Source organism: Setaria viridis, chromosome 2 (assembly GCF_005286985.2).
Source record: "Setaria viridis chromosome 2, Setaria_viridis_v4.0, whole genome shotgun sequence".
Classification (NCBI taxonomy): domain Eukaryota; kingdom Viridiplantae; phylum Streptophyta; class Magnoliopsida; order Poales; family Poaceae; genus Setaria; species Setaria viridis.
The window spans coordinates 40,650,838-40,677,645 of NC_048264.2; the positions used below are offsets into that span (position 1 = coordinate 40,650,838).

Sequence of the window (26,808 nt, forward strand, 5' to 3'; positions counted from 1 at the left end):
AATTTCAACTGATGAGTATGAGGATTCACCTGTAGCAGAAATAGTATGCATCAAACCATCTGAAGCTGCATTTATAATTGAATAAAGATGTGTTCAAACAGATAGAGATGACTAATCCAGATATACCAGGAGATTTTGCGGCTTAATGTCCCTATGGCACACTCCGATGCAGTTATGAATGTATGCCAAAGCTCTACAAATCTGTCAATCACAAGGTTTTACATGTCATGACTATCATGCAGTTATACTTGGACATGTTACAACAGAGTAAGCTTTACCTGATACATGTAAAGTTTTGCATATATCAAATGTCACAACTTCCTTGCTACAGAGTGTCAGAAAAGTAGATAGCATTCATATAACTAGTTACACTTTATAGATCCTCGAATTGCCGGAAGGGGTGAGAAGCCACAAACTGCAACACACGAGCACCATTCCGGCTATGGAGCATGGTGGCTTCGGAATCCAATCAGAATAGCGGAACCATGGGAGCCCAATCCTCAACGGCTCAACCCACCGATCGATAAACAGAACCAAAACAAAAAAACACTCGAGATAACTGAACCATTGGCGGGACCAGAGAGGAGAGAGCGGTGGAGATCTGGATTGCTCACCGGAGAGCCGGAAAACGGCCTGGCTACGCGACCGGGCTGGTTCCGGCGAAGTCACCCCACCGGGAGAGGAGGGCTGCGTCCAGGCCCGCCGCCGCCTAGCGCTCGCCCGTCGCCGGGAGAAGAGAGCCGCCGCCGGGAGAGGAGGGCGCCGCCGGGAGAGGAGGGCCGCGTCCCGGCCCGCCGCCGCCTAGCGCTCGCCCGTCGCTGGGCGAAGTCACCCCGCCGGGAGAGGAGGGCGCCGCCAGGAGAGGAGGGCCGCCGCCCCTGTCGCCGGGAGAGAACCGCCGCCGGGAGATGAGGGCACCGCCGGGGGAGGACGGCGCCGCCAGGAGATAAGCGCGCGAAAAAAAAAGAGCGGGAGCGGGAAGGAGCTCGCGGAGGATTGGGGGAAGACCGCGGCTGCGAAAATATACGGGACGAGGTGGTGTTTTTTAGCATCGCTAATTTTTTGGGGGAGTTTTGGATGGACTGTTGGAGTCCATTTTTTCTCTTTTTTTCCCTAAAACAGGTATTGGGGGTAAGATTAGCAGTCTCTTGGAGTTGCTCTAAAAGGGGGAGCCGGCGAGTTTTAGATCATGCCAACGCACCTAAAACCCACGCATACTCCCCCAACACGCCACCTGATCCCTGGCGGCACTAGAGCTACTTGAAGACCGCCGCCGCGCCGACAGCCATCTCTGGCTAAACCAGGTGGAGGCCAGAAGGTCGACAGGATCTTCTACGAGCCAGTACATCTACGGCAGCGGGATTCCCAGCCTCGTCCACGACTCCCATGGCTGGATCATCGAACAACATCGCTGCTGGTTGTGATCCTAACTTATTTGCCTAAGTGGTGTTCCTGTTTAGATGTTAAAGATCCTGTTTTAGTTGAGTTAAGCAATGTAGATTCTTACAGAAACAAGTGGGCATACGGCGGGAGAGGCAAATCATGACTGTTTCAAGAGGCAAAATCTAAGTTTCCCAACATACTAGCTACTACTACCACGCGTTGACCTGCTCAGGTCCACTGCACATCTCCCGTAATCTTCTCACTCTTCCTCAACTTCTCCGCTGATCCCTGAAAGCACAAGCTCGATTGAGGAATGGTAGGACCCGGGCTGACAGTCGGCGGGTGGTTCGCCGGCGCCGTGATCTCCAACTTCGTGAAGAAGGCGCAATCAATCTTGCAGGACAACCACGCCCTGCAGGCTGAAGCCGATGACATGCTGTACAGCGTGCAGGCCGCGCTGCCCCGGATCAGGATCCTGGTCGAGGTGACCGAGCGCAAGGCCATCTCCAACGATAGCTACGACGACTGGCTGCAGCAATTCAAGGACGTCGTGTACGAGGCTGAGGACCTGCTCGACGACTTCGAGACCAAGAGGATCCGGGACGAGTTGCGCAGGAAGAGCAGCAAGGTCGGATCGGCTGCGTCCTTCGCTTTCAGGTACATGAGAAAACTCGTACTTTCTGATGCTGATCTCCGGAGGCTTAAAGATGTCCTGAAGAAGCTAGACAAGATCGTCAATGATGACCGTGGTACCCGCTTCCCTGGCAAGCTGGAGTTAACTGACGAGCAGGAGGTGCCACCAGTGCGGCCTCTTATCGTCGGCCGGGATAAGGAGAAGCAGGATCTGCTGAGCTTGGTATGCCCTGCTGCACCGCCGTCCCGAGATGGCGTGGAATCCAGCAAGCAGTTTTCTGTGATTGCTGTTGTAGGAGCAGCTGGTGTGGGCAAAACCACTCTTGCTCAGGTGATCTACAAGAACCAAAATGTCAAGGAGGCTTTTGCGTTAAGGGGGTGGGTATTGGCCTCCACTCGCAGTCGTGAGAAGCGAGACATTGTCAAAGATATTGTTGATTCTTTTCGGATGGAGCAACAGAGCACTTTGTCCAGTGCCACAGAAAACAAGAGGTTCTTCCTTGTTCTTGATGATGTGCAGGATGATCTGCGCAAACTATGGGGTTCCCTAAGGTCAATACTGGTGGGGGCGGCAAACGGGAGTGTTGTGTTGTTAACAACTCGATCAGAAGAGGATGTATATAATTTCAGAACAACAGCTCATGTTTCACTGGATCATCTACCATTAGAATTCATGTGCAGAGTTTTTGAGCATCATGCATTTGGAAGCCAGGAAAAGGGTTCGCTCGAACCAATCGGAAAGAAAATAGTGCAAAAACTGCATGGAATACCATTACTGGCAGAAGTGATTGGAAGGCTACTGAGACCAAATCTAGACGAGGGACACTGGATAAAAATTTCCAGAAGTCATTGGTGGCTCTATTCTGAAGATGATGATATTCAAAATGTTGCTCTACCTTCAGTAACAATTGTGTGTGAACATCTAAGTGACCATCTGAGAAAGCGTTTGTGTTACTGTTCAATATTCCCGTCTGGTTATTTGTTTGAAAGGAACATGTTGATTCAGATGTGGAAAGCTAATTTCATGCAGCAACATGATGGAATTGAGATGGAGAAAAAGGAAAATAAATGGTTTGACGAGCTTTTCAACCGATCATTTTTCCAGCCCACAATATGGGAAAACAAGTATGTAATACCTGATATGATTAAAGAGCCAGTATACCGAATTGCTGAAAAGGAATGCCATGCAGCTACAGATTCACGGGAGCTCAAAAGAAGCCTCCAACTTTATCGTCACCTAGCTATAGATAGTTCTGATTTTAATATGCACTTGGACTTAAGGAAGGCCAATAAGTGGCGAACAATTTTATTTTTTGATGGACACAGAACAAACAAGCTACATGAAGCACTTGCAAATATTTTGTGTGACCCTAGTGCCCTACGGTTATTAGACTTCTCTTATTCCAAAGCTAAATTGGGAAAGGCTCCTGATTTCATTAACAAATTCCCTCACCTACGGTTCCTAGATCTATCTTTTACTGAGATCACCATAATTCCAGACTCCCTCTGTAAGCTGCGTCTTCTGCAAGTATTGGGCCTACGAGGATGCCAGCTCACAGAACTGCCTAGAGCTATGAATGAGTTAGTTAACCTCCGATTTTTATATGCAGAAGCTCGGACAGTTTCTCTCATATACAAGATTGGGCAGCTGACAAATCTCCAAGGGCTCGAGGAGTTTCCTGTGAGCAGGATAAAGGGGCACGGAATAACAGAATTGAAGGACTTGAATGACCTCTGCGGACAACTTTGTATCAGTAATCTCGAGGAAGTAACATGCACAGATATAGAGGGTGATGTTGAATTATCGAGAAAAAGACACTTAAAGAAGTTGGCATTAAAATGGGGGTTGGAAGCGGGTGCATCAACAACCAAATCTGATGTTTGCATGAGGACACTTGCTGGCTTAAAGCCAAATTCAAATCTTGAAGAGCTGAAAATTCAGTGTTACATGGGAGTTGGCTTTCCAGCATGGATGGCGGATGAGCAACATTTTACCAAACTGAGGAGCATTCATCTAATCAAATGTAAACAGTTAAAAACACTTCCACCTCTCGGGCAAATCCCATCTCTCGTGATTTTAGTGCTGGAAGGCCTATCAGTACTTGAACAAATTGGTGGTGAATTTTATGGAACAGGTTACAGGGTATTTCCATCTCTTGAGAAGCTGAAGTTCCTTGATATGCCAAATTGGAGAAAGTGGTCTGACATAGAAGAATTACAAGACTCACGAGCCCATCCGTTTCCCCATCTTAAAAAGGTTCAAATCAAGAACTGCAAAGTTTTGAGTCATATGCCATCATGTTGTTTACAAGCATCACTTGAGGAACTCGATCTTTCTGAATGCAATGAGATATTTAAATGTAGTCCAAGCTGTTTCGGTGGATTAAAATCCCTGTTGCGCTTAAGGATACACAATTGTTTGGGCAGAATTCATCTTCCATGCAATCTGTTGGCATCACTTGAGGTTTTGAATCTTCAAAAATGCGAGGTTTACTTCCAGGGAGGTATGGAACAGATCATCAAGCTGAAGAGGATTTTAACCAGTGATTTTTGTGAACTGAACTTGGATGAATTGAAAGAAATAAGAAAAGGGCAGTTAGTTCCTGAAGTATTTACTTTCTGAAGGTATGTTCATATTATTTCTTAGTTAAAGAAATTTATTTGAAGGGGGAAAGGGATTCACCTTCACAATCATGTATTTATTTTTTAAAGGAAATGCATTTATATGGTGGGTTAGGAAGCATGGGCTAAACTTCTTTTTGTCATTGTTTGTTTGTTTTCTGCTTTGCAGGTTTCAACTGCTGATCATATGCTTTCTCAAAAACTGCAATGTTGAAGCATTTCATTTAAAAAAGAAAAAAGAATCCTGAAGCACCAGTTTAGTAAAAAATAAAGGTTAGTCTAAACAGAGGTATCAAGGATCAAAGATGGTGCTAATACTTCTCTGGTGCATGTTAGAGTGTCTGGCTAGTGAACTCAAAAAGCAGAACAACTCATTCAAACATGTCATGAAAAAAAAGACGTGTCCGGAGGAAGAGATATCTCTCCGATTTTTGCTTTAAAGAAGATTTATCTCAGCTTCAAATTCGGGCGGGGTTTCATCGACCCCTAGGAGGCTAGGAGTTCATCGCTCTACGGTTGCGCCTCAAGAGGCTTTGATGACATGTCATATGTATTGCTCCCATAATGGGGAATATAAATGTTATGTCATATGTATAACTCCTATTGCAAACTTTTAGTAGTTTATTTCTAAAAATTCGATGTATTCCAAGAAAAAAACAAACACCTTTCTTACACCAAACATACTCTACTCATTTTTTGTAGGGTGTCCTAGGTACCTTTTTTCGGCGCAAAGCACACTTTTTCTTTAAACACAATGGTCACTATGGCCAGCCTGTCATAGTAGATAATCAATAATTGTTTAACTCGAAAGATGTATGCATAGTCCCTTACTAGTCAGTAGCTATAACATTTAGCGGAGAGCTAGAGAGAGCTCTTCTCAGCCACTATAGCCTGCTATTTAGTACAACGTTGTTGTACTAGCAGTTGGCAAAAACTGCTATAGCACCGCTACAGCCCGCTGTTTGAACACTACTAAATATGTAAATTGCATTAGCCCTTTCCCTTATTAAGTGTCTGTTAATGTTTTTCTTGTCGAATTTGATGCAGATAGATATGTTTCCTTCTCAAAGTAGCGCCTTGCTTCATGTTCCCATTTCGCAGAAACGTGTAAGAATTATTGTCATCGGTCCTCGCGGGAATAAAGTTGGACAAGATTGACGGGCAGAAGCAATACAAATCCCACTCAACAGCGTTCAATTCGGAACAGAGTAAGAGGAATCACATCCTTACACCAGTTCATTCAGTCTAGTACCAGAACTAGAGATGCGTCGAGAGCGTAGGTACCTCAAGGCCGGAGCCCACGTCGCCAAGTGATGCGGCGGCACATCGCGTGAAAGGGAGCCGCCGCCTGCTCCAGGTCCAAGACTGCAGATCTGAGCTCTAGAGCCCAGAACATGGACCCTCCTTCCTGTGCGATGCAGAACCTGCCATCCAGCGCTCGATAAGAACAGCAGCAACGCCACAGCCATGCGAGCATTTGGTCGAGCAGAATGCGAGCACGCCTCACCTGCCTGCCGCGTCCATTGCAGCAAACCAACAGAACGGTGCCTCCCGCAACGTACACCCCGTCAACTGCGCCAAATCTCGCGCTGCAGGATGCCTGAGCACCGACCGCCGAGCCGGCGAGTCACCCGCTCGTCGGAGCAGGGGGCGCAGGCGAAAGCGCGGGCTGGCCCAGCCCGCTTGTTCGGGCGCCTTTTGAATCCCTGCTGCTTCGTTTCGGCCCAAATGGAAAAGCACAGCGATGCAGATATGAAACAAAGCCCGGCCCAGGTTCTTGGAGTCCAACAACGCCTCAAACGAAACATTAGAGTGATCATCGGACCTACAGTTCGCTCTGATTCCGATCCGACTCAGCACAGGTGCCAAACGCATTAACGTTGACGAACACGACAAGCTGACAAGGTTCAGGGCTACGTGGACGCATCAGTTGGAAGTTGAAGTATAGCTTTCCTGCTGGGATCACACAGGATCGGAGGAGGCCGCTGCATGACGACGACGGAGGACGCGGCCGGGTTAACTGTGAGCCGTTCTGCTTCCCTTGCTCATGCCGTCATGCGGTGAGCGAGGTAGCTAGTTGCCCTTGCCCATTGCCAAACTTGAATGATTTGCGGTCAGACGAATTCTCTATAATCTAGATGCAGCAACGCTCTCAAGTCTCGATCGGGGCGAACCCGTGACGTGACCCGACTTTTTGACACTTCGCCCAGGAGGCCAGGACCAGCAGCTAGACGTGTCGTCGTCGCACGCACCGATCGATCAACCGCACGTCCAGACCTTTACACTTTTCCACGGTCAAGCTAGGGATAAAACCGCGGGTAACAGCACTGGCTAGTTGCTGCCTGCCTCTCTTCAACCACAGCTGCCGCGCCAAGTCGCAGGAAACTGGCTCAAAGCCGCTTTCTAGAATCGGGGAAGCACGTACATGCTTTGAATTGTCAAAATCTAGACTGCTAGCTGGGGCAAGTGTAATTACCTGGCTTATTATAAAAAAAACAATGAGGAAATCAAATGGTATTTAATACCGTTCTAGAAGTTGAGACCGTCAGAAGACAAAATAGCAGATGCCGTGTTATATTATACGCTTGTTCGTCCAATATGTGTGTATGCGGAGAGAGTCAGGGTCACGGAGAAGTTGAAGCCTGGAGGTATTAGCTTAGCAATCAGGTCATCAAGGAAGAGACGACTAACTATTGATTTTGGCGCATGCAGATACTTTTTTATAATAAAAAAATTACTCCTTCCATATAAAAGGTTGAGAAATTATGTGGAGTATCTTATGAAAAAGTTGAGAAATTAAAACAGAAAAGTGCATACCTCTCTAGAAGGTCAGAAGAACAATAGCTGACGCCGCGTCCAATATGTATGTACGTGGCGCTGTGTCCATGACATCGGAAAAAGAAAAGAATAATTTGTGCGCACTAATTTGCGCGCCAAGTTGAGAGATAAAAGGAGGAGGTTGTTACACACTGTAGGCTAAGGTGACTACTATGTTAATTAAAGTGGAAAGGCGTCATGATTTAAAAGGTGACTAAATTAAACAGCCACGTTCAGAAATTCTAAATCAGAAAAGTGCGTGCATGCATCTAGTTACATGAACATATACGCACGATTCTTGCACAGTCTAGTCTTATAGATAGCCTATGAATAATTAATTCTTGCCAGGCGCCACAATGAACTTACGCAGCAGCCGCCGCCGCCGCTTGGCCCCGTTATTGGCGAGTACTCCCTCCATTTCAAATTATAAGGTATTCTAAGAATCTTGGAGAATCAAAATATCTCAAGTTTGATCAAAATTATAGAAAAAATTATAAAGATTTATGACAGATATACTATGAAAATATAATTGATGAAGAATCTAATGATACTTAGTTGACATCATAAATATTATTATATTATCATATAAATTTGATCAAACTTGATATACTTTGACTCTCCAAGATTCTTGGAATGATTTATAATTTGAGACGGAGGGAGTAGCTCCCTCGTTCTAATTTCCACGGTCTTATCAATGCAAGTTGCAAGCATCCCTCCTCCTTGCAGTCTTGCACGCACGACTTCGTTCGCCGAACACGCAGGAACTTTCCGCCAACCCAACGCTTCTTCCGTCCCTACACTGGAACGTACTGCAGCGGTAATCTTCGTCCTCCCCTGGCCCGGCCCCTGTCAACGGTCAACGACACCCGTGGAGGTCTCGATCATGTGCCATGTCTGTCGTCAGTTTTTGGACACTATATATACATACATACATATGCACTCCTCGTGCCAAAGCAAGCCAGAACTCTCTCAGCCGTCTCATCGCGGCCGGCCGGCGCATCCAGTCGTAGCTAGTCCAACAATCGGACGCCTTCAATCTTCTTCTCCGACCCTTGTGCCCGCTGGACGACGCGCCGCACGACCGGCGCCGGCGATGGCGGGGGAGATCGCGCCGTCGGGGAGCCGGCGTGGCTGGCTGTCTGCGGCGTCCATCTCGCAGTCGCTGCGGGCGGGCGGCGACCCGGACGACCCGTTCCGTCGGTCGACGGCGAGCCGCGACGACGGGGACGACGAGGAGAACCTGCGGTGGGCGGCGCTGGAGAAGCTGCCCACGTACGACCGCATGCGGCGGGGCATCATCCGCAGGGCGCTGGACGGGGAGGGCACCAAGCTGGCCGCCGGCGGCGAGGTGGACCTCACGAACCTGGACCCGCGCGACGGCCGGGAGCTCATGGAGCGCGTGTTCAAGGCCGTCGAGGACGACAACGAGCGCCTGCTCCGCCGCTTCCGGGACCGCCTCGACCTGGTGGGCATCGAGCTCCCGCAGATCGAGGTGCGGTACGAGCACCTGTCGGTGGAGGCGGACGTGCACGTCGGCGCCCGCGCGCTGCCCACGCTGCTCAACTCCGCCATCGACGTCCTCGAGGTACGTGCAGGCACAACTCCGTCCGGTCCCTGGCCCTCAGCGTCCTGGCACGCTACCATGTAGTAACACATTCGATTCGAGTGTAATGCTGTAGCATGCATGCTGCATGCATGCATGTAGGTCTGCACCCTACTAGCTTCGATCCGACGTGGGTTGAGTTCAGGGGTCAGTCAACCACGTTTTCGGAAGCTTGGACTTTTCGCATCACGTGTCGGGCTCTGTCAAGCCAGGCTCGGGTAGCCGCCAAAACGTAACCCCCCGGTCAAATTAACCAGGTCGGATGGCACTCCATCGTGCTCCGGCCCTTGACAGCGACATGCCTACAATTCCTCGGCAGCAGCGGTGCATGCCCATGGACAAGTAGCCAGCCAGATTCGTCCGCTGGACTTCTAGACGCCGTGGAATTCCAGTGCACGTGTTTGCTTACTTTCATCACACACTCCACTCGACCGACAACCATGCATGCGTGTGGACGTGCCACAACTAGCTAGATAGGCAGACTACACACAGAAATAAAATAAATCAGGGCATCGTCCTTCACAAGAAGATGCATGACAAGGAAACCCCGGCCTCTGTACAAACTGTTGTGGCTTTTATGGACTTTCAACCAACTGTACTGCCGATAACTAATATGCTCGTACTTGGATATAACATACAGTTGGATGTTCTTTGACAATAAATTTATTCTACAGTAATCAATGCTGTTTGCCCGTGTCAGTGTCACTGCATCTTTTTTTTAAAAGGCCACTGCATTTTTTTTAGAACTGTCTGACAGTGGCCCGTTCCAGCGAGGCCTGAAGCCCACCCCAAAAAATGCCAACAAGCAAGCCGCAAACCCTTGGTAGACCACAAGCCTTCCAAGCCAGGCCCGTTGAACCCTCCTTCCTTTGAGGGCTTCACTGCCCTCCACCACTCCCAACGGACAGCCACACGCGGCAGCCACTCCTTTGCTCGTGCCGCGCGCTCGAGGCGGGCGATGGCGATGGCGACGGGGTCCTCCACCGACCACCGGCGACCGCCGAGTCCGGCAGCCGCGGAGATGCGGCGGTCCCGGCCGCCCCCGCCCCGGTACTCCCGCTTCCACATTCATTAGGCATTATCCCGAGCCCTTCCGTTGGGCTTACCCGCGCTTGCCCTCGTGCCCCATTTCGTTCCGTGCCTGCGGGCTCGCCTCATCGAGCTCTGGATTCTGATGCCGAGCTTGTTAGTACCAGATCCCTGTTACGCGTTACAGTTCGCCGTGGCTGAAATTCGGGAATCCTTGATGGTTTTTCGCAGGGACTCATCAGCAGGTTCGGTTCGTCCAACAAGAGCACGATTCAGATACTTAAGGATGTCAGCGGCATCATCAAGCCATCGAGGTACATTACAGACCCTCATAACTTGGTCGCGCTTGGAACCTTCTAGATTAACTACTGCTAGATTAGATTGATAGATATATGAATGCTAACAAAAGTTTCCTAGATAGGATTTTAGCATGCATACTGCCATACTGGATAAAATAAATCGCAACCTTTTGCCATCACGACTAACTCCCATATTTCAGTGATCTGATGATCATGTGGCTTTTGCAGCTACAACTGTTGTCGGTTCATCGTACTTGATTTTAATTATGGTTTCAAATTAATTTGAAATGGCGGGGAACTTCTTTCTCCATGGCTCAAATGAGGACCCATAGCTAACCTGAACTCCAGGCTTTCTTTTTCCTCAGTAGTAGAATTAATGCATAACGCTTATTCAGATTTTCATTGGGCAAAATCAGCTCTTCTTTTCTCTGTAAACCTTATACCTATTACAAGTACAACTGTAGCTGTTTCTTCTGGTATCAATCAAAATGGTTATTTCACTATTTCTGATAAAAAGTACAAAACTAGAAAATTATTGCTGTTTGTTTCAACTTTTTTGAATTAAACTACTATGCCAGGATGACACTTCTTCTGGGGCCTCCATCATCTGGGAAAAGCACACTTATGCGAGCATTAACTGGGAAGCCTGCTAAGAATCTTAAGGTTGTATGTTTATTCATGTAGCATAATGTAGTTTCTTCTGATTATGCGTGCGTAGCATATGCCACATCACTCAATTTCTGCTACAGGTGTCTGGGAAAATCACCTACTGTGGCCATGAATTTTCTGAGTTCTATCCTGAGAGGACTAGTGCATATGTCAGTCAATATGATCTGCACAATGGAGAAATGACTGTAAGAGAGACAATGGACTTCTCCAGAAGATGTCTAGGCATTGGCGCCAGATATGATATGCTGTCAGAATTAGCTAGACGGGAACGAAATGCTGGCATTAAGCCTGACCCCGAGATTGATGCTTTCATGAAGGCAACTGCAGTTGAAGGAAAGGAGACCAACATTATGACAGATATTATTCTCAAGGTGAGTTCCGGTATTTTTCTGCATGTTAAAATAACATGGTTTAAGCCTTCTTCTGGCTTCAACTTGAATATTTGTTTCTCTTACTAGGCTTTTAGGAAGATAATCTTTTGAAAATATGTTTTTCTTTATTTAGCCAACCTTTTTTTGTAACAGGAAGTAGGTATGTCAGTATGACAGTTACTCACAAATTGAATCGATAGTTACCCACTATCTATCTCTGCTGATTGAGTTTATAAATCGTCGCAGGTTCTTGGACTTGACATTTGTGCTGATATTATTGTTGGTGATGAGATGAAAAGAGGCATTTCTGGTGGGCAAAAGAAACGTGTGACAACTGGTATGCCTGCATCATGCCAAATTAATATAAAGAAATGATCTGTAATTTCTCCATGAAACTCTAAAACTATCCAACTACATGTTTAATCATAATCATGAATTGCCACATAACAACCAGTAATTTTCCAATATTACTGGTTTTCTAAGTTCCATGTTTACTGTTCTTTCCTCCAGTGTCAGAGCTAGGGTTTTTGCCCTCTGGGGTCTAGCTACAGATTCAGAACCTTATGGACTCTAATCCTCATATTTTACTTGATCGTTATCTTAATCTATATGCTTAACTAAGAAATCTGACTAAACCTATGCCATTGGTTGACATGCTGACTAAGTCACTGTCTTCCTCTGTTATTTACTGCTAAATAGATTGTTTGTGTGTGATATTGAGCATAAGGAATCCTGATGTTAGCTTTCTTGGACTTCAATAACTGCTATGGTTGTAGGTGAGATGTTAACTGGACCGGCAAAGGCTTTGTTCATGGATGAAATATCTACTGGGCTTGATAGTTCCAGCACATTTCAGATTGTCAAATACATCAGACAGATGGTTCATGTGATGAATAATACAGTGATGATCTCCCTTCTCCAGCCTCCGCCTGAGACCTACAATTTATTTGATGACATCATTTTACTATCAGAAGGTTACGTAGTCTACCATGGGCCACGGGCTGATATCCTTGAGTTCTTTGAGAGTGCTGGTTTCCGGTGCCCTGAACGGAAAGGAGTGGCAGACTTCCTTCAAGAGGTGACTTCCAGGAAAGATCAACAGCAGTATTGGTGCCACGACCAGGAACATTATCGTTATGTGTCAGTCCCAGAGTTTGTGCAACATTTCAAGACATTTCATGTTGGCCAGAAGCTCCAGAAAGAGTTACAAGTTCCTTATGACAAGTCTAAAACACATCCTGCTGCATTGACTACCAAGAAGTATGGGTTATCTAGCTGGGAGTCTCTCAAGGCAGTCTTGTCCAGAGAATGGTTGCTGATGAGGCGCAACTCCTTCCTCTACATATTCAAGTTTGTTCAATTGTTTATGCTGGCACTCATAACCATGACAGTGTTTTTCAGAACAAAGATGCCCAGTGGAAAGTTTTCTGATAATGGCAAATTTAATGGTGCTTTGGCTTCTTCTTTAATCACAATCATGTTCATTGGAGTTACTGAGATGAACATGACCATAAAAAAGCTACCAGTATTCTATAAACAGAGAGACTACTTGTTCTTTCCAGCATGGACCTATGGACTTGCAACCATACTATTAAAGATTCCCTTTTCATTCCTGGATTCATTTATGTGGACAACTGTTACATATTATGTTATGGGTTTTGCACCTGCTGCTGGAAGGTAGCTGTTCTTATTTTCAGTTCACACACTTTTACACCTTCATAATTGCGCAGCAACAAAACCTTTTACTCCCAAGCAAGCTGGAGTAGGTTAGAGCTGAAACCAACACATGCCACCAAAACTAAATAAAATAAATGGTAAAAAAGCAAAAAAAAGAATTAGTAATAGTAATAATAGTAGTCCGCATAACGATTTTTGTATCAGTTTTTCATGTAACATGTTCCTCTGTATACTGATTTCAGGTTCTTCAGCCAGTTTCTAGCATACTTTTTAACACACCAGATGGCTGTGGCCATGTTTCGGTTGCTAGGTGCAATTTTGAAGACAATGGTTGTGGCTAATACATTTGGCATGTTTTCGCTGCTTATTGTTTTCTTGTTTGGAGGGTTTCTCATCCCCAGACGTAAGTGCCTTCTTCTCAAAAAGATGTCATTGTGGATAATGAACTTTACTCCCCATGGCTGCTAGTTAACTGCAATTATTGTTTGCTATAAACAACATAATGTCCTTGAAGGGTGATTGAAACCTTTTCTTCATTGAGATTTCTTCCTTATGTTCCCTGAATATTGTACTGCGAACTATGAAGTACTAATGTTTCTTACTGTGCCTCTTGATACTTATGTGTACAGAGGATATTAAACCATGGTGGATTTGGGCCTACTGGGTATCTCCCATGATGTACAGTAATAATGCTATATCTATCAATGAATTCCTTGCCACTAGATGGGCCGGTGTAAGTTTCTGTGTACTCTCACAAATTTTTCTCTCTAAATATATCTATCTTTTTTCACTTATATTAGTTTCTAGGTTGTTGACATATCTTGAACTAATATAGCATTTAATTGCAGCCGAACACTGCTGCAAACATTAATGCACCAACAATAGGGAAGGCTATTCTGAAATTTAAAGGCTACTTTGGTGGTCAATGGGGGTACTGGCTTTCCATCGGTGCCATGATAGGATTTATTATTCTTTTCAATGTTCTCTTCCTTTGTGCTCTTACATTCTTGAGCCGTAAGCTTCTTTCTTTTTTCTGCAATTGTCACTAGTTTGATGCCTAGGTACAGCACTTATGAACTATATCTCCTACAGCTGGTGGCAGTTCAAATGCTGTTATTTCTGATGACGACGACAAAAAGAAGTCAACAGATCAAGAACAAATGCACCAGGTTCCCCATGGTAAGAGAGCAGCAAGTGTACCCTTGTGTCTTTTTCGACCCTTATTACTTCTTCCTAGCTTTCTCTCAATATAGCCCATTTGGATTGGGATTTTAAAAGTTTGGAGGAAAAGAAGCATCCATTCTTGATGTTTTGTTTTATATGAAATTCCAATGAGAATGCTACATTTAAAGAAGCCCAAATAATGAGATGGCTTGATTCCTACAACTCGCACTAGGACCTGCAAGCATCATGATTCACGAAGCGTACCTTTTTTGTTTCTATTCATATTTTAATATATTTATCTACATCTATCATCTCATGTCAGGTACGGATGAAGCAGCAAACAGGAGAACCCAGACAGGAATGGTCTTGCCCTTCCAACCACTTTCACTTTCTTTCAACCACATGAACTACTACGTTGACATGCCTGCTGTAAGTCGATCTTCTAAAATGATGTTCCAAGTTTTGACATAATCAGATCAGGAAAATTTGATGAAACACATCATAGTTGGAGCAGAAATTCAAGTTTTGATATAACCAGATCAGGAAAATTTGTTGAAACACATCATTGTTGGAGCAGAAACTTACTTTACCAATTATAATCTTTTTTCTGTTGCCTGGTGCCTGAGTTATTGATAATAATCTTTTGAACTAAGCTAGTACTTTTACTACTTAAATCAGTAACACAATTTGTATATTAACGTTTAATGCAAAATGCTTTGTAGGCAATGAAAGAACAAGGTTTTACAGAAAGCCGCCTTCAATTGCTATCTGATATTAGTGGCGCATTCAGACCAGGTGTTCTGACTGCACTAGTTGGTGTCAGTGGAGCTGGAAAGACCACTCTAATGGATGTACTGGCAGGAAGAAAGACAAGTGGAACTATTGAGGGAGATATAAAGCTTTCTGGTTACCCTAAGAAACAGGAAACTTTTGCTCGCATCAGTGGCTATTGTGAACAAACTGATATCCATTCACCAAATGTTACTGTGTATGAATCACTCATTTATTCTGCTTGGTTGCGTCTTTCTTCAGAAGTTGATGAGAATACTAGAAAGGTATGCACCTTTTTCCTGTATTGTATGCGCTTATGCCTTGATGCTGCTAGAGAAAAATAATTGCAGTGATTGCAGCTTTTGAGGACCAGTACTAAGATTGCCCATTAACTGACAGCATACTTTCAATCCAAAATTGTATTTTGTGTCAAGAAAGTTGTGTGCTAACTATCACTAAAAATAGTTTGACACATATTATCCAACCCTGACATATCGAATATGCACTTTCAAGATAGTTTGAAGTGAGGTATACCTGAATCTAGACTGGCTTAATCATTTGGTGTTTGTTATGCCGATATACAAATAGAATTAGTTTTATGGTACATCATGAGTTTATATTGTTATTTTCCTTTAAAATGTACTTCAATAGTACATATAGTTACTACGCTATGTTTCTTGTATCGCCTGGTTCTATTCGAATTTGTAAAAGGCCTGCCCCACAGCCATGGTACTAAAGAAAAGGTCGAGGTCAATATCTTTGGAGTTGAAAGCATTAGTTCTGATAAATTATTTTCACTGTAGATGTTTGTGGAAGAAGTGATGTCACTAGTTGAGCTTGATATATTGCGTGATGCTCTGGTTGGTCTCCCTGGTGTTAGTGGGTTATCGACTGAACAAAGGAAGAGACTGACCATTGCTGTAGAACTAGTGGCAAACCCTTCAATTATATTCATGGACGAGCCAACTTCTGGCCTTGATGCTCGAGCTGCTGCAATTGTCATGCGTACAGTGAGAAATACAGTTAACACTGGACGGACAGTGGTTTGTACGATCCATCAGCCCAGCATTGATATCTTCGAGGCTTTTGATGAGGTTCTTACATTACTCATATTTTTAAGCTCTAATATCATCTCTTTATTTTTGAATTCTGCAAGAACATACTGAAAAATGGTCACGTCTTTCAGCTTCTGTTGCTGAAGAGAGGAGGGCGTGTCATATATGCTGGCCAGCTTGGTGTTCAATCTCGCATACTAGTTGACTATTTCGAGGTGAATTGTCTTTTATGTTTTATTTCAGTCTAGGGAAACCAAATTCTAACATTCCATATTACTAAATCAGTTAACAGATCAATAGAGGAATTTAGGCAAATACAATTCTACTTGGTAGGTTCAGAAAATAAGAGAAATATGTTCGAGTTATATAAAAAAAAGAGGTTGTGATTAATCGCGTGGAACTCCATGTTTTGGTTAGGAATTGCAACATTTCATGTTCAAAACTAACTTCAAATCCTGAAAAGTATTTTGACAATTTGAGGAAAATTGCATACCAATTCAGGAATTAACTAGTACTAGAATTACTCATATTTGCCTACATTGTACCGTTTTGTATAGAGGTGACCTGATCTTGAGGTGAGACAACAAAAAGGATACTTTTAATCTATGACATTCCCCTGCAGGCAATTCCAGGTGTTCCAAAAATTACAGAAGGATACAATCCAGCAACATGGATGCTGGAAGTCAGCTCTCCTCTAGCTGAGGCTCGCATGAATGTTGATTTTGCTGAAATTTATGCAAATTCTGCTCTTTACCGGTAAATATATGTGCTATGTTATTATATCAGCAGTTTTTTGTTTGGTAAATTTGTTTTTTCTTTGATGCTGGTTAAACTTCTGATTGTTTGAATCTTAAACAAACAAAGCAGAAATGTTCTTACTCTTACATTTTATAATGAATATGTTCAGGAGCAATCAAGAACTTATTAAGGAGTTGAGCATTCCACCACCAGGCTACCAGGATCTTTCCTTCCCTTCTAAATATGCCCAAAATTTCCGAAATCAATGTATGGCAAATACATGGAAGCAATTTCGATCTTATTGGAAGAATCCACCCTACAATGCAATGCGCTATCTTATGACACTTCTCTATAGTGTTGTGTTCGGTACAGTCTTTTGGCGCAAGGGAAAGAATGTGTATGATCCTACTCCATCTCATGATATTCACAAATACCATTAATTCTGTTCTAATTGTAATCAATTCATGGGATAGTGTTAGATCGATGACCTTCCATGCAAAGTACTCTTGTTTGATCTGTTTTTGTCTCCTAATATTTGTACAGAGGAACAGAACAGGACCTGCTCAATCTACTTGGAGCCACATATGCTGCTATTTTCTTCCTTGGAGCTGCAAATTTGCTCTCAGCTCTACCTGTTTTTTCTATCGAAAGGACAGTCTTCTACCGTGAAAAGGCTGCTGGGATGTTCTCTCCATTGTCCTATGCATTTGCGCTGGTAATTTCTAAATACCTTATGTTGTCATGTATTAATTGAAATACGGTGATCCGAACATGCATTAGTCTTTTGTCCAAACAGAATAACCTATTCCCCTATGGATCATGACCAAGAAAGCTTTACACAACCAAACACATCCATTTTCTTTTGTGCAATCGTAGATTACTAGTTACTTTCTCAGAGTTTTTTTTACTCCATGCATACACAAATTGTATACTAAAACTTCTCTCTTGAAACTGATTGATGCGTGTAGACTGTCGTGGAGCTTGTCTACAACATTGCTCAGGGTATTCTTTATACTGTCCCTATCTACGCTATGATTGGCTATGACTGGAAGGCAGACAAATTCTTCTACTTCCTGTTCTTTATCACTGCTTGCTTCCTCTACTTCACACTGTTTGGTGCAATGCTGATTGCCTGCACTCCTTCCCAAATGCTCGCAAGTATTCTTGTCTCATTCACTCTCACCAGCTGGAACATCTTCGCGGGATTCCTCATACCCCGACCGGTAGGCATCTCTGTGAGCCCTGGCATCACATTACACCACTCCTCATGGATACATGGTACCAACCGGCGCCCTGAGCTGCCAATTCAGTTTCTGAAACTATTTCACTCTTGCAGGCGTTGCCTATCTGGTGGCGATGGTACTACTGGTGTGACCCCGTGGCCTGGACCATCTATGGCGTCATCGCGTCGCAGTTTGGCGACATAGGCCGTAGCGTTGAGGTTCCTGGCAACCTCGCCGGCAAAGCAGTTAAGGAAGTTCTGAAAGAAACCCTGGGCATGAAGCACGACTTCGTCGGCTACGTCCTGCTGGCGCACTTCGGCTACATCCTCTTGTTCCTCTTCCTCTTCGCTTACGGCACCAAGGCCTTGAACTTCCAGAAACGGTAGATGGTGACCAGTAGAGGATATAGCATGTACTTACTTGATTACCCGTCCTCGTTAAGTGTGGGGTTACGTATTGGATAACATGTAATTACTCAGAGTACTCGACCACAATGTAATTTCCCCCCTCCTTTTTGAGTGTAGACCTACTTGCCGGATCACAGTTTCAGCAAATCTAGAATTTTTTTTCCATTTTCGTTCTTTTTTTTTTCTTTATCGACGGCCCAAGTCTGTTGCAAAAGTGACCATCCCGACCACATGTTCTCTTAATTAAGACTACCGAAGAAAGCACAAGTTGGGTTCGTAGCGTCCGGGAGAAATTTGAATAAGGTCCCATACTTTCCTTCATCAAATATTGTACCACTCCATTAATTCATGTTAGAGGAATTTAGCATATATAAGCACTATAAATCATCTCATGGAGGAATTTTTGCGCTAAGTCGATCTAAGATTTCATCTGAACAAAGAAGGGGCGACTAGGCCTATTTAGATACGAAGTTTTTTATTTTAGAAAATGTGACGATTTTATGAAATCTTTTGGTTTTGAAAATAACAGCTGTTTGGATGTAACAATTAACGATTCTTTACAGACTTGAAAACCGCATATAAGCATATTGCTACGACTCTAGTTTGTTGACAAACTACAACGTCCAATCATGCTCCACTTTTTTTATAAAGAAAAGAAAAAAAAGAAAGGGAACTAAGATCACGTGGCCCATGCGTGTCTCTATCCACGATTCCTTGTCGTCGAGCTCCCATCCCATCTACTCCGAGCGATCACAATTCTTTGTGATCCATTTTCACAAGCGAAGAAAAGGAGGAATCCGATCGCAATTTGCGAGGGCACAAAGCTGCTCTGTAGCATTTCGTGACCCACGACCACGAGTGAGTGCCTGTCTTTCCACTCTCGCATCCGCTGCTCCTCCAGAAAAGATCCCCTCCAAATCCGAGGCAGCATCCGGTTACTCTTGTCCCCCACTACCACCGGGGGGACCAAGAAGGCAAGAACCCCCGAATATGGCTTCGCGGCCCTGTGGATCAGCTCCGTCCACCTCGCCGCCCCCCTGTTGGTTTGGCTTCCCAGTTCCCACCGTGGCATCGCCGAGCAGATGGTAACCACCAAGGGAATCGCTTTCTTTGGATATTTTTGAGGAGCGCGGAGTGTGGAGCTTACGGGAATTTGGCTGCATGTTTCTCTTGCAGACGAGGGGTTAGTCAGCTCAGCTCTGCTCGCCATTTCGTTTCGTCCCGTAGGAACACTTCGTCGAACAGTTGGTGTGCGGCCACCGGAGCAGCAGGAGCGCCAGGCGAAATGGGCGGGCAGAACGGGGTTTCTTGATTCTTGGAGTTGGAGGCCACTGATGTGTCTAGCTTCTCGCGCTCAAGCAGTTCATTGCTCGTCCAGTTGCAATTGCTGAATTCGGAGTCAAGGAACCAACCAAATAGCTCTCTGGGTTTCTGGACGCCAGCTCTGCTCCCCCATTTCATTCTTTGCAGAGTTTAATTGAAGAGGCCCTGTAGAGATCAAAGGTCGTCAGGAACGCGATACTCTCTTCTTGGTTCTCGGAGATGGGCTATTCTCACCTTGCCGCCCTGCTTCTGTGTGCCTGCATGTTCGCCAGTGGAACCACGGCAGGTAACCAGAATGGCACCGGTGTTCCCGCAAGGCCGGCTGAGGTGCGCATCGGTGCGCTGTTCACGTTTGACTCGGTTATCGGGAAGGCGGTGAGGCCCGCTATTGAGCTTGCTGTTGCGCATGTCAATGCCGATCCTAGCATACTCCGGGGGACGAAACTGAGTGTTCTTATGCAGGACACTAAATGCAGTGGATTTGTTGGCACCATAGAAGGTCTGACACTCTCTGACCACCCTCCTTCTGCATCTATATTTGTAATTCGATCCTGACTTTATCTTTTCTTTGCGATTTTGTATCAATATCACTATTTAGTTAAGCTTTCTTTGGCCTTGTTAGCAATTAGAGACAGCATAACCAGTGATGCATATTATAGGAATTAAGAACTTGCCATTTTTAGTCTACATGTGGAGAAAACAACAAGAACTGATGCCTTAGCTAGGAATTGCAATGGAAACACTATTTGCATCAGTCTGTAACTTTGTTGTTCCTGTATATCAGAAATGAAGCAAAAGTCAGATATTATGGTCAACACCATAGTCGCGTTAGGTATAGATGAAATTAAACATAGACTTCCCAAGTTTCCTGCCATAGGAAGTATGCAGAAAGTCCTAGTAAATTCTTGTTCCTGTGCCAACCATACTTGGTTGAACTTGCCTGTCTTTTATACATACGTAGACAATGGAGAACTTTGTCTATTCTTATTAGATTGAAGTGATAATGTAATTTTACACTTTGGAAGCTCGGAGAGCTTAACAAATTTTTTTTCTTGTCCAGCATTGCAGCTTCTGGCTAAAGATGTAGTCGCTGTATTAGGTCCACAATCCTCAGCTGTTGCTCATGTCATTTGCCATGCTGTCAATGAACTCCATGTCCCTCTTGTCTCTTTCTCAGCCACTGATCCTACCCTTTCTTCCCTTGAATACCCTTATTTTGTGAGGGCTACACAAAGTGATTACTACCAAATGGGTGCTATCGCTAGCATCATTAGCTATTATCGATGGAAACAAGTCATCGCCATATATGTTGATGATGACTATGGTAGAGGTGGCATCATGGCACTAGGTGATGCCCTTGCAAAAAGGAAGTGCAAGATAGCTTACAAAGCTAAGTTGCCACCTGGTGCTGCAAATACTACTGTCGAGGATATCTTGATGCAGGTAAATGAAATGGAGTCACGTGTCTATGTTGTCCACGTTAACCCTGACTCTGGTCTTAACGTGTTCTCAGCTGCAAAATCTTTGGGGATGATGAGCAGTGGCTATGTATGGATAGCAACAGACTGGCTTTCTGAAGTGATAGATTCGTCTGGGCATGATAATCCTGCTGTAATGGAACATACACAGGGTGTTCTTGTGCTTCGGCAGCATGTCACTGTTTCTGAAATTCAGCATGCACTGTTGCCCAAGTGGAATAATCTTACCAGGAATGGAATCGCTTACTCTATGCGTGCTTATGACTCTGTATGGTTAGTTGCTCATGCTATTGAGCGATTTCTGAGCGAAGGGAATGCTATATCTTTTTCTGCAGACCCAAATTTGGTAACTACAAAAGGAAGTAGCCTTCAGTTAGATTCTCTTAGGATATTCAACAATGGAAATAAACTACTGGAGAAAGTGTGGAGCGCGAATTTCTCAGGGGTTTCTGGTCCAGTTCAATTTACCTTGGACAGGAATTTGGTCCACCCAGCTTACGATATTCTGAATATTGGTGGTACAGGATTAAGAACTATTGGATATTGGTCAAATTTTTCAGGTCTCTCAGTTGTTGCTCCTGAAAATTTAAATTTATCATCACTGAACTCATCAACCAACAATGTACAGCTCCATAGTGCTATATGGCCTGGTCAGGTTTCTGAGACGCCTCGTGGTTGGGTGTTTTCATATCATGGGAAGCCTATGAGGATTGGAGTACCTCTCCGAACAAGCTACAAAGAGTTTGTTATGCAAGATGATGGACCTGATGGAGTAAAGGGATTTGCAGTTGATGTCTTTAAAGCTGCAATAAGCCTGTTGCCATATCCAGTTTCATGCAATTTTGTTTTATTTGGAGATGGTTTGAAGAATCCTAGCTACAGTGACCTTGTTCAGAAGGTTTCTGAAAATGTGAGTAGGTTCCCCACATCCTTTTCAATTCTGAAATTTATCATAGGTGCCTTCATATTTCATTATACAGGTGTTCTTAATTCTGTTTTTTCTGCCCATTTAGTACTTTGACGCTGCAATAGGGGACATTGCTATAGTGACGAATCGAACAAGACTTGTTGATTTTACCCAGCCGTATATCGAATCGGGTCTCATTATTGTAGCTCCAGCAAGGGAGATTGAATCAAATGCTTGGGCTTTTCTGAAACCATTTACCTTCCAGATGTGGTGTGTCCTAGGTGTCATCTTCCTCTTTGTGGGTGCAGTTGTTTGGGTACTTGAACACCGCACTAATACTGAGTTCCGTGGACCTCCAAGGCAACAAATTATGACTGTGTGCTGGTTAGTATCTGCATCCTGTAGCTACTTCTTTCCTCTTTTGTTTTTTCTAACTTGCTGTTTTTTTTAATTATGGGACTTCTTGCATTTTCAGGTTTAGTTTCTCTACCATGTTCTTTGCACACAGTAAGTGTTGATGTGAAACTAGTCAGAATATTTCAAAGGTTTCCTAGTCCACTCATAACCTCCTTTCTCATTTCTTTACACAGGAGAGAACACAGTCAGCGCACTTGGTAGATTCGTGCTGCTGATCTGGCTCTTTGTCGTGCTGATTATTAACTCAAGCTACACTGCAAGCTTGACATCACTTCTCACAGTTCAGGAGCTGACATCAGGGATTCAGGGCCTCGATAGCTTGATCTCGAGTTCAAGTGCAATTGGCTATCAAGTTGGATCTTTTTCCAGAAACTACCTTGTCGATGAGCTCAATATTGCTGAGTCCCGTTTAGTGCCACTAAATAGCCCGTCAGATTATGCAAGAGCTCTAGAGCTAGGGTCAGGAAATGGTGGTGTGGCTGCAATTATTGATGAGCTTCCGTATGTTGAGATCTTCTTGTCAAAATACTGCAAATTCAAGACAGTTGGTCAGGTTTTCACAAAAAGTGGATGGGGATTTGTAAGTTGATTTGCTTGCTGTAATCAAAACACACACATGCATTTCTCTTCAAAGTATCTTGTGATCATACTTTCTTCTGTTGTAGGCCTTCCCAAGAGACTCACCTCTCGCCGAGGACTTGTCAACAGCGATCCTGACACTATCAGAGAATGGCAATCTCCAGAGGATCCATGATGAATGGTTAAGTGGGACAGAGTGCAGTGCAGACAACAATGCGGCCGCGTCGAACTCCTTGAGCCTGTCGAGCTTCTGGGGCCTCTTCCTCATCTGTGGCCTTGCATGTCTCCTTGCTCTTGTGATTTTCTTCCTTCGCATATTTTGCCAGTACAGCAGGTACAGTAACCAGGTGGAGCAGTTTCCTGAGCCCCAGATTGTAAATCGACCAGCAAGGTTAACTACCATCAAGTCATTGATCTCTTTTGTTGATAAGAAGGAGGAGGAGGTGAAGAATGCTCTCAAGAAAAGACCAAATGGCAGTCAGCATCCAAGCATAGGTGACAGTCAGCATCCAAGCATAGGCAATACAGCTACAGAAGAACAATCCACATTACCAACATAACACCTTGCACCACTGCATTACTAACTATATGAGAATAATGCGCAAAACTGCACTGAAGTGGAAGTTTTCCTAACACAGAGGCCTAATTGGCGAGGAAGGGGTTTTCTTGGCTGTGGTTTGTTATGACTTCTGACTGGAAAACGTAGCGTTGAAAGCAGCTTCGGAGTATTGCCTCCTGGTAAAGTGCAACAGAGTTTGAGTTTTATTTTTTTCCAACAGCAACAAATCTGGATCTCCTAGCAGCAATTTCTGAGAGAAGTAGCATCCTGTTGCAGCTTCAACTTCTGGCAAGTTGGCCTTCTTCGTTTTGAAGTAACTCCTACAGAAGTTCGTGTAGCAAACATCTGAAGCATCTGCTTCCTAATAAGTTGGGAAGTTAGAATCTTTGTTTGGTGTGGTATGTGGCCAGTTGTGCATGACCTTTCATCTTTCTGAAGACGTAACATATCTACCCCTTCCCCCTTCCACTGCGGCAGTGCAAGGAGACCATTTCAGAGCAGAATCTCTGACCTCACCCATTTTGTCAGACTCACATCCACCCTGATGCAACACTCTGAACTAGCATTCTGTTCTGAATAGAAGCATTGAGATCAGGGAAATTTCTCTGTGATGTACTGCCTAGATAAAGAGAAATCGATGTACACTACTTTGTAATCCTAACTCAAAATACATCAATTCGACATGTTAACTCCTCATGCAATGACTGTAATTGCAGCATTTTGCGAAACCAGAGCAGCCTTAAACCAGATGAGGATTTGGCAGGTAGTATGAGCACATCCTCCATGTTTGCAGCATCCGTCTAGCCCTCTTGCTGCCCCACGGTTAACGCTGGTAGCCAGGATATCCAAATCGCTGACCCCGATCCTGCTCCGACTGAGACAACTCAGTTCCGGTAACGTTAGTGCTATCGTCTCCCAATCCTCTCATCTTTCAGAAAACGAGCTGCTGCCAACCTCTAGTTGATTGGAAATGGGACGCATGGGTTCCATGGAAAAGGTAGACAGATGCTTCTAAACAGCCCGTCTCGCCGGCCTAGGTAGGTTAGGTTCCGACGTGTACAGGCTCTGGACATTGGGGCGTGAAAAAAAAAATGTACGTATGCAACGTCGCTGTCTCGGCAACTACCTGTTACAGCCTTACAGATGTTGGAGAACCCTTTGGGCTCGGTTAGAAAATAGCTAGTGACTGGCCCATCTTTATCTGCCCATCCATGTATTTTGGAACGTAACGGTGAAATTTCGCAGTTCCCTTCAGCACATCAGTTCAAAATGTTACCTCTGAATGCATGCAGAGAACACCTCCTGCAACTGTTTAAAAATTACATCTGAATTTGTAGGATGAATAGTCAAATAGAATCGCCGCCCTGTGGACACGCACGCCCAAGAACCAACGTGCCCTTTGTTGACGACCAAAATGGGCAGATTTGGTCACACCTGTCCAGACCGGTCTCTCAAACGGTTAGACCGGTTTGGTTAAAGTGCTCAAAATACAAATTGAACTTCACTATTGTGTAGCTCTCATCGAGTAGATCAAAACGTATATGAATTTGGAGTTCGGATGAGAGAGTTATGACCTCGGGAAGATTTGCATCTGGACGGTCAGACCGTCCAAGTTAGGACTTAGGAGTTGTCTTTTTGACAAGAAATTTGTTAGGATTTCAACTCCATTAGAGGCGGGATCTCCCCTCCCTATAAATATAAAGGGTCACAGCTGAATTATCAGTCTACTATTTGCCTTTTACCTTTTCTCTTTGCCTTAGCTTTTTCAATCCCCATCTGCTGTTATTTCTTCGTCTTAACGACGTCTGAGGATATTTTAGGTGGTCTGCCCTGACGGAGTCACTTCCGGACGAGCGTTCGTTAGTTTCTTCGCCATGCTCTTCGGCAAAACTGGCCTGACCGGCCACCCACAACGGTCTGACCGGCCCACGCAGAGGAGCTGCAAGGAGCTCCTCCGCACGACGCATGTTCGTGTGCAACACACTGTTCGTTGTTCGTAGGGGGGTCGTACTCGTACGTGCTCCGAGCACCGTACCCGTGTGCGTACGTGACAGCCGATAAGGCCCGGTCCGGACAAAACAAATCTGCACGGCACCGACGTGTGCCAAAACCAGTGCCCATGATGCCCATGCGTGTCGCCTGGCGTTTTGACTTGTGCCACGAGATCACATCACCAAAGGTTACACGTGAAGGGTCCTGCTGCTACACGCCACGCCGCCGCAGGACACGGGACTCGACGGCAACGGCTCACCGGAACGGCGAGGTGTCCGGTGTGTGTCATGATGGTCGTATCCAAAGGTAGAGATCTTTATGCATGCAGACGAGACACAGGTCATCATTAATTAAACAAGAGGATCCATCGGAGAACGGCCGGAGCCGACCCCGCGAGAAAGCGCCGTACGTCGGCGCGCGGCCGGGGTGGGCTTGCTTTTTCTCTCGGATGCACACACGTGGTACGTGGCCCGTGCAGGCCGTGCCCGGCCCGGCCGCCGGCGGCCGGCCGGTGCCCAACCTGCAGAAGCAAAGATGGTATGGTGGCCGGCCGCCGGCGCTAAGCACGCATAATGGGGCCTAACGCAGCGCCCATGTCGTTTACTTCCTGTTGGGCGATGCTGATGGATAGGACCATAGGATATGTGCACATGATGAGGAGCGAGGCGGTGCATGCGAGTAAGCAAAAACCGCCGGCTGGAGCATCGATCTGGATGCTTATATCTTAGTGATCTTGCATTGATGATATGTTATACATCTGTACATATAGATGAGATCGACTAGCTAGCTGCCTTTTGCAATGCTGTGTTGTGTGAACATGACATGAGTAGCGATGTGCTTCAAGGGAAGGCAAAGGGGGGGATCGATGGAGAAAGTGTTCTTTGTGCTTGTGGTTCGTGATTCCACTTGTCTAGCTGCTTTTGTGCTCATGCTCTGCTCTTTCGGTAGTGGTAGGGCTGTCAAGGAAATAACCTAAGCACGGGGCTTGTGTAAAGGGAAGATGATGATGCATGCCATTCAAGGTTGTTAGCCAATCTCCTGCTGGCTGGTTGGTTAGTTTAGTATTGTAAGGTTAATTATATTGAGTTGGTT

At 45.0% G+C, this 26,808-nt stretch overlaps 3 protein-coding genes across 5 annotated transcripts; all 3 read left to right on the plus strand.

Moving 5' to 3' along the window:
• The first annotated feature begins 1,202 nt into the window (after nt 1-1,202).
• Nucleotides 1,203-5,248, plus strand: LOC117846604 (putative disease resistance protein RGA4). Of its 2 annotated transcripts, none has more exons than XM_034727831.2 (3): nt 1,203-1,417; nt 1,500-4,641; nt 4,808-5,248. In XM_034727831.2, the coding sequence occupies exon 2, from the start codon at nt 1,697-1,699 to the stop codon at nt 4,637-4,639; it is 2,943 nt and encodes a 980-aa protein (XP_034583722.1). In that variant the 5' UTR covers nt 1,203-1,417; nt 1,500-1,696; the 3' UTR covers nt 4,640-4,641; nt 4,808-5,248. The 2 variants fall into 2 exon arrangements, with proteins under 2 accessions (XP_034583722.1, XP_034583721.1); XM_034727830.2 differs by having other exon boundaries at nt 1,510-4,641.
• Nucleotides 5,249-8,393: 3,145 nt separating this feature from the next.
• LOC117842023 (ABC transporter G family member 43) lies at nt 8,394-18,626 on the plus strand. 2 transcript variants are annotated; one of them, XM_034722355.2, is made up of 19 exons: nt 8,394-9,040; nt 10,319-10,401; nt 10,965-11,049; nt 11,136-11,426; nt 11,673-11,763; nt 12,203-13,103; nt 13,346-13,506; nt 13,733-13,836; nt 13,952-14,117; nt 14,196-14,282; nt 14,590-14,696; nt 14,990-15,322; nt 15,842-16,132; nt 16,225-16,308; nt 16,716-16,849; nt 17,001-17,228; nt 17,375-17,546; nt 17,800-18,054; nt 18,168-18,626. In XM_034722355.2, the coding sequence occupies exons 1-19, from the start codon at nt 8,549-8,551 to the stop codon at nt 18,438-18,440; spliced, it is 4,338 nt and encodes a 1,445-aa protein (XP_034578246.1). In that variant the 5' UTR covers nt 8,394-8,548; the 3' UTR covers nt 18,441-18,626. The 2 variants fall into 2 exon arrangements, with proteins under 2 accessions (XP_034578246.1, XP_072147664.1); XM_072291563.1 differs by lacking the exon at nt 8,394-9,040 and adding an exon at nt 10,054-10,108.
• Nucleotides 18,627-19,203: 577 nt separating this feature from the next.
• On the plus strand, nt 19,204-24,420 carry LOC117842024 (glutamate receptor 3.4). Its single transcript, XM_034722356.2, has 7 exons — nt 19,204-19,546; nt 19,638-20,283; nt 20,845-22,172; nt 22,276-22,553; nt 22,645-22,676; nt 22,760-23,166; nt 23,252-24,420. Exons 2-7 carry the CDS (start codon nt 20,004-20,006, stop codon nt 23,723-23,725), a joined length of 2,799 nt encoding a protein of 932 aa, XP_034578247.1. The 5' UTR covers nt 19,204-19,546; nt 19,638-20,003; the 3' UTR covers nt 23,726-24,420.
• The last annotated feature ends 2,388 nt before the right edge of the window (nt 24,421-26,808 follow it).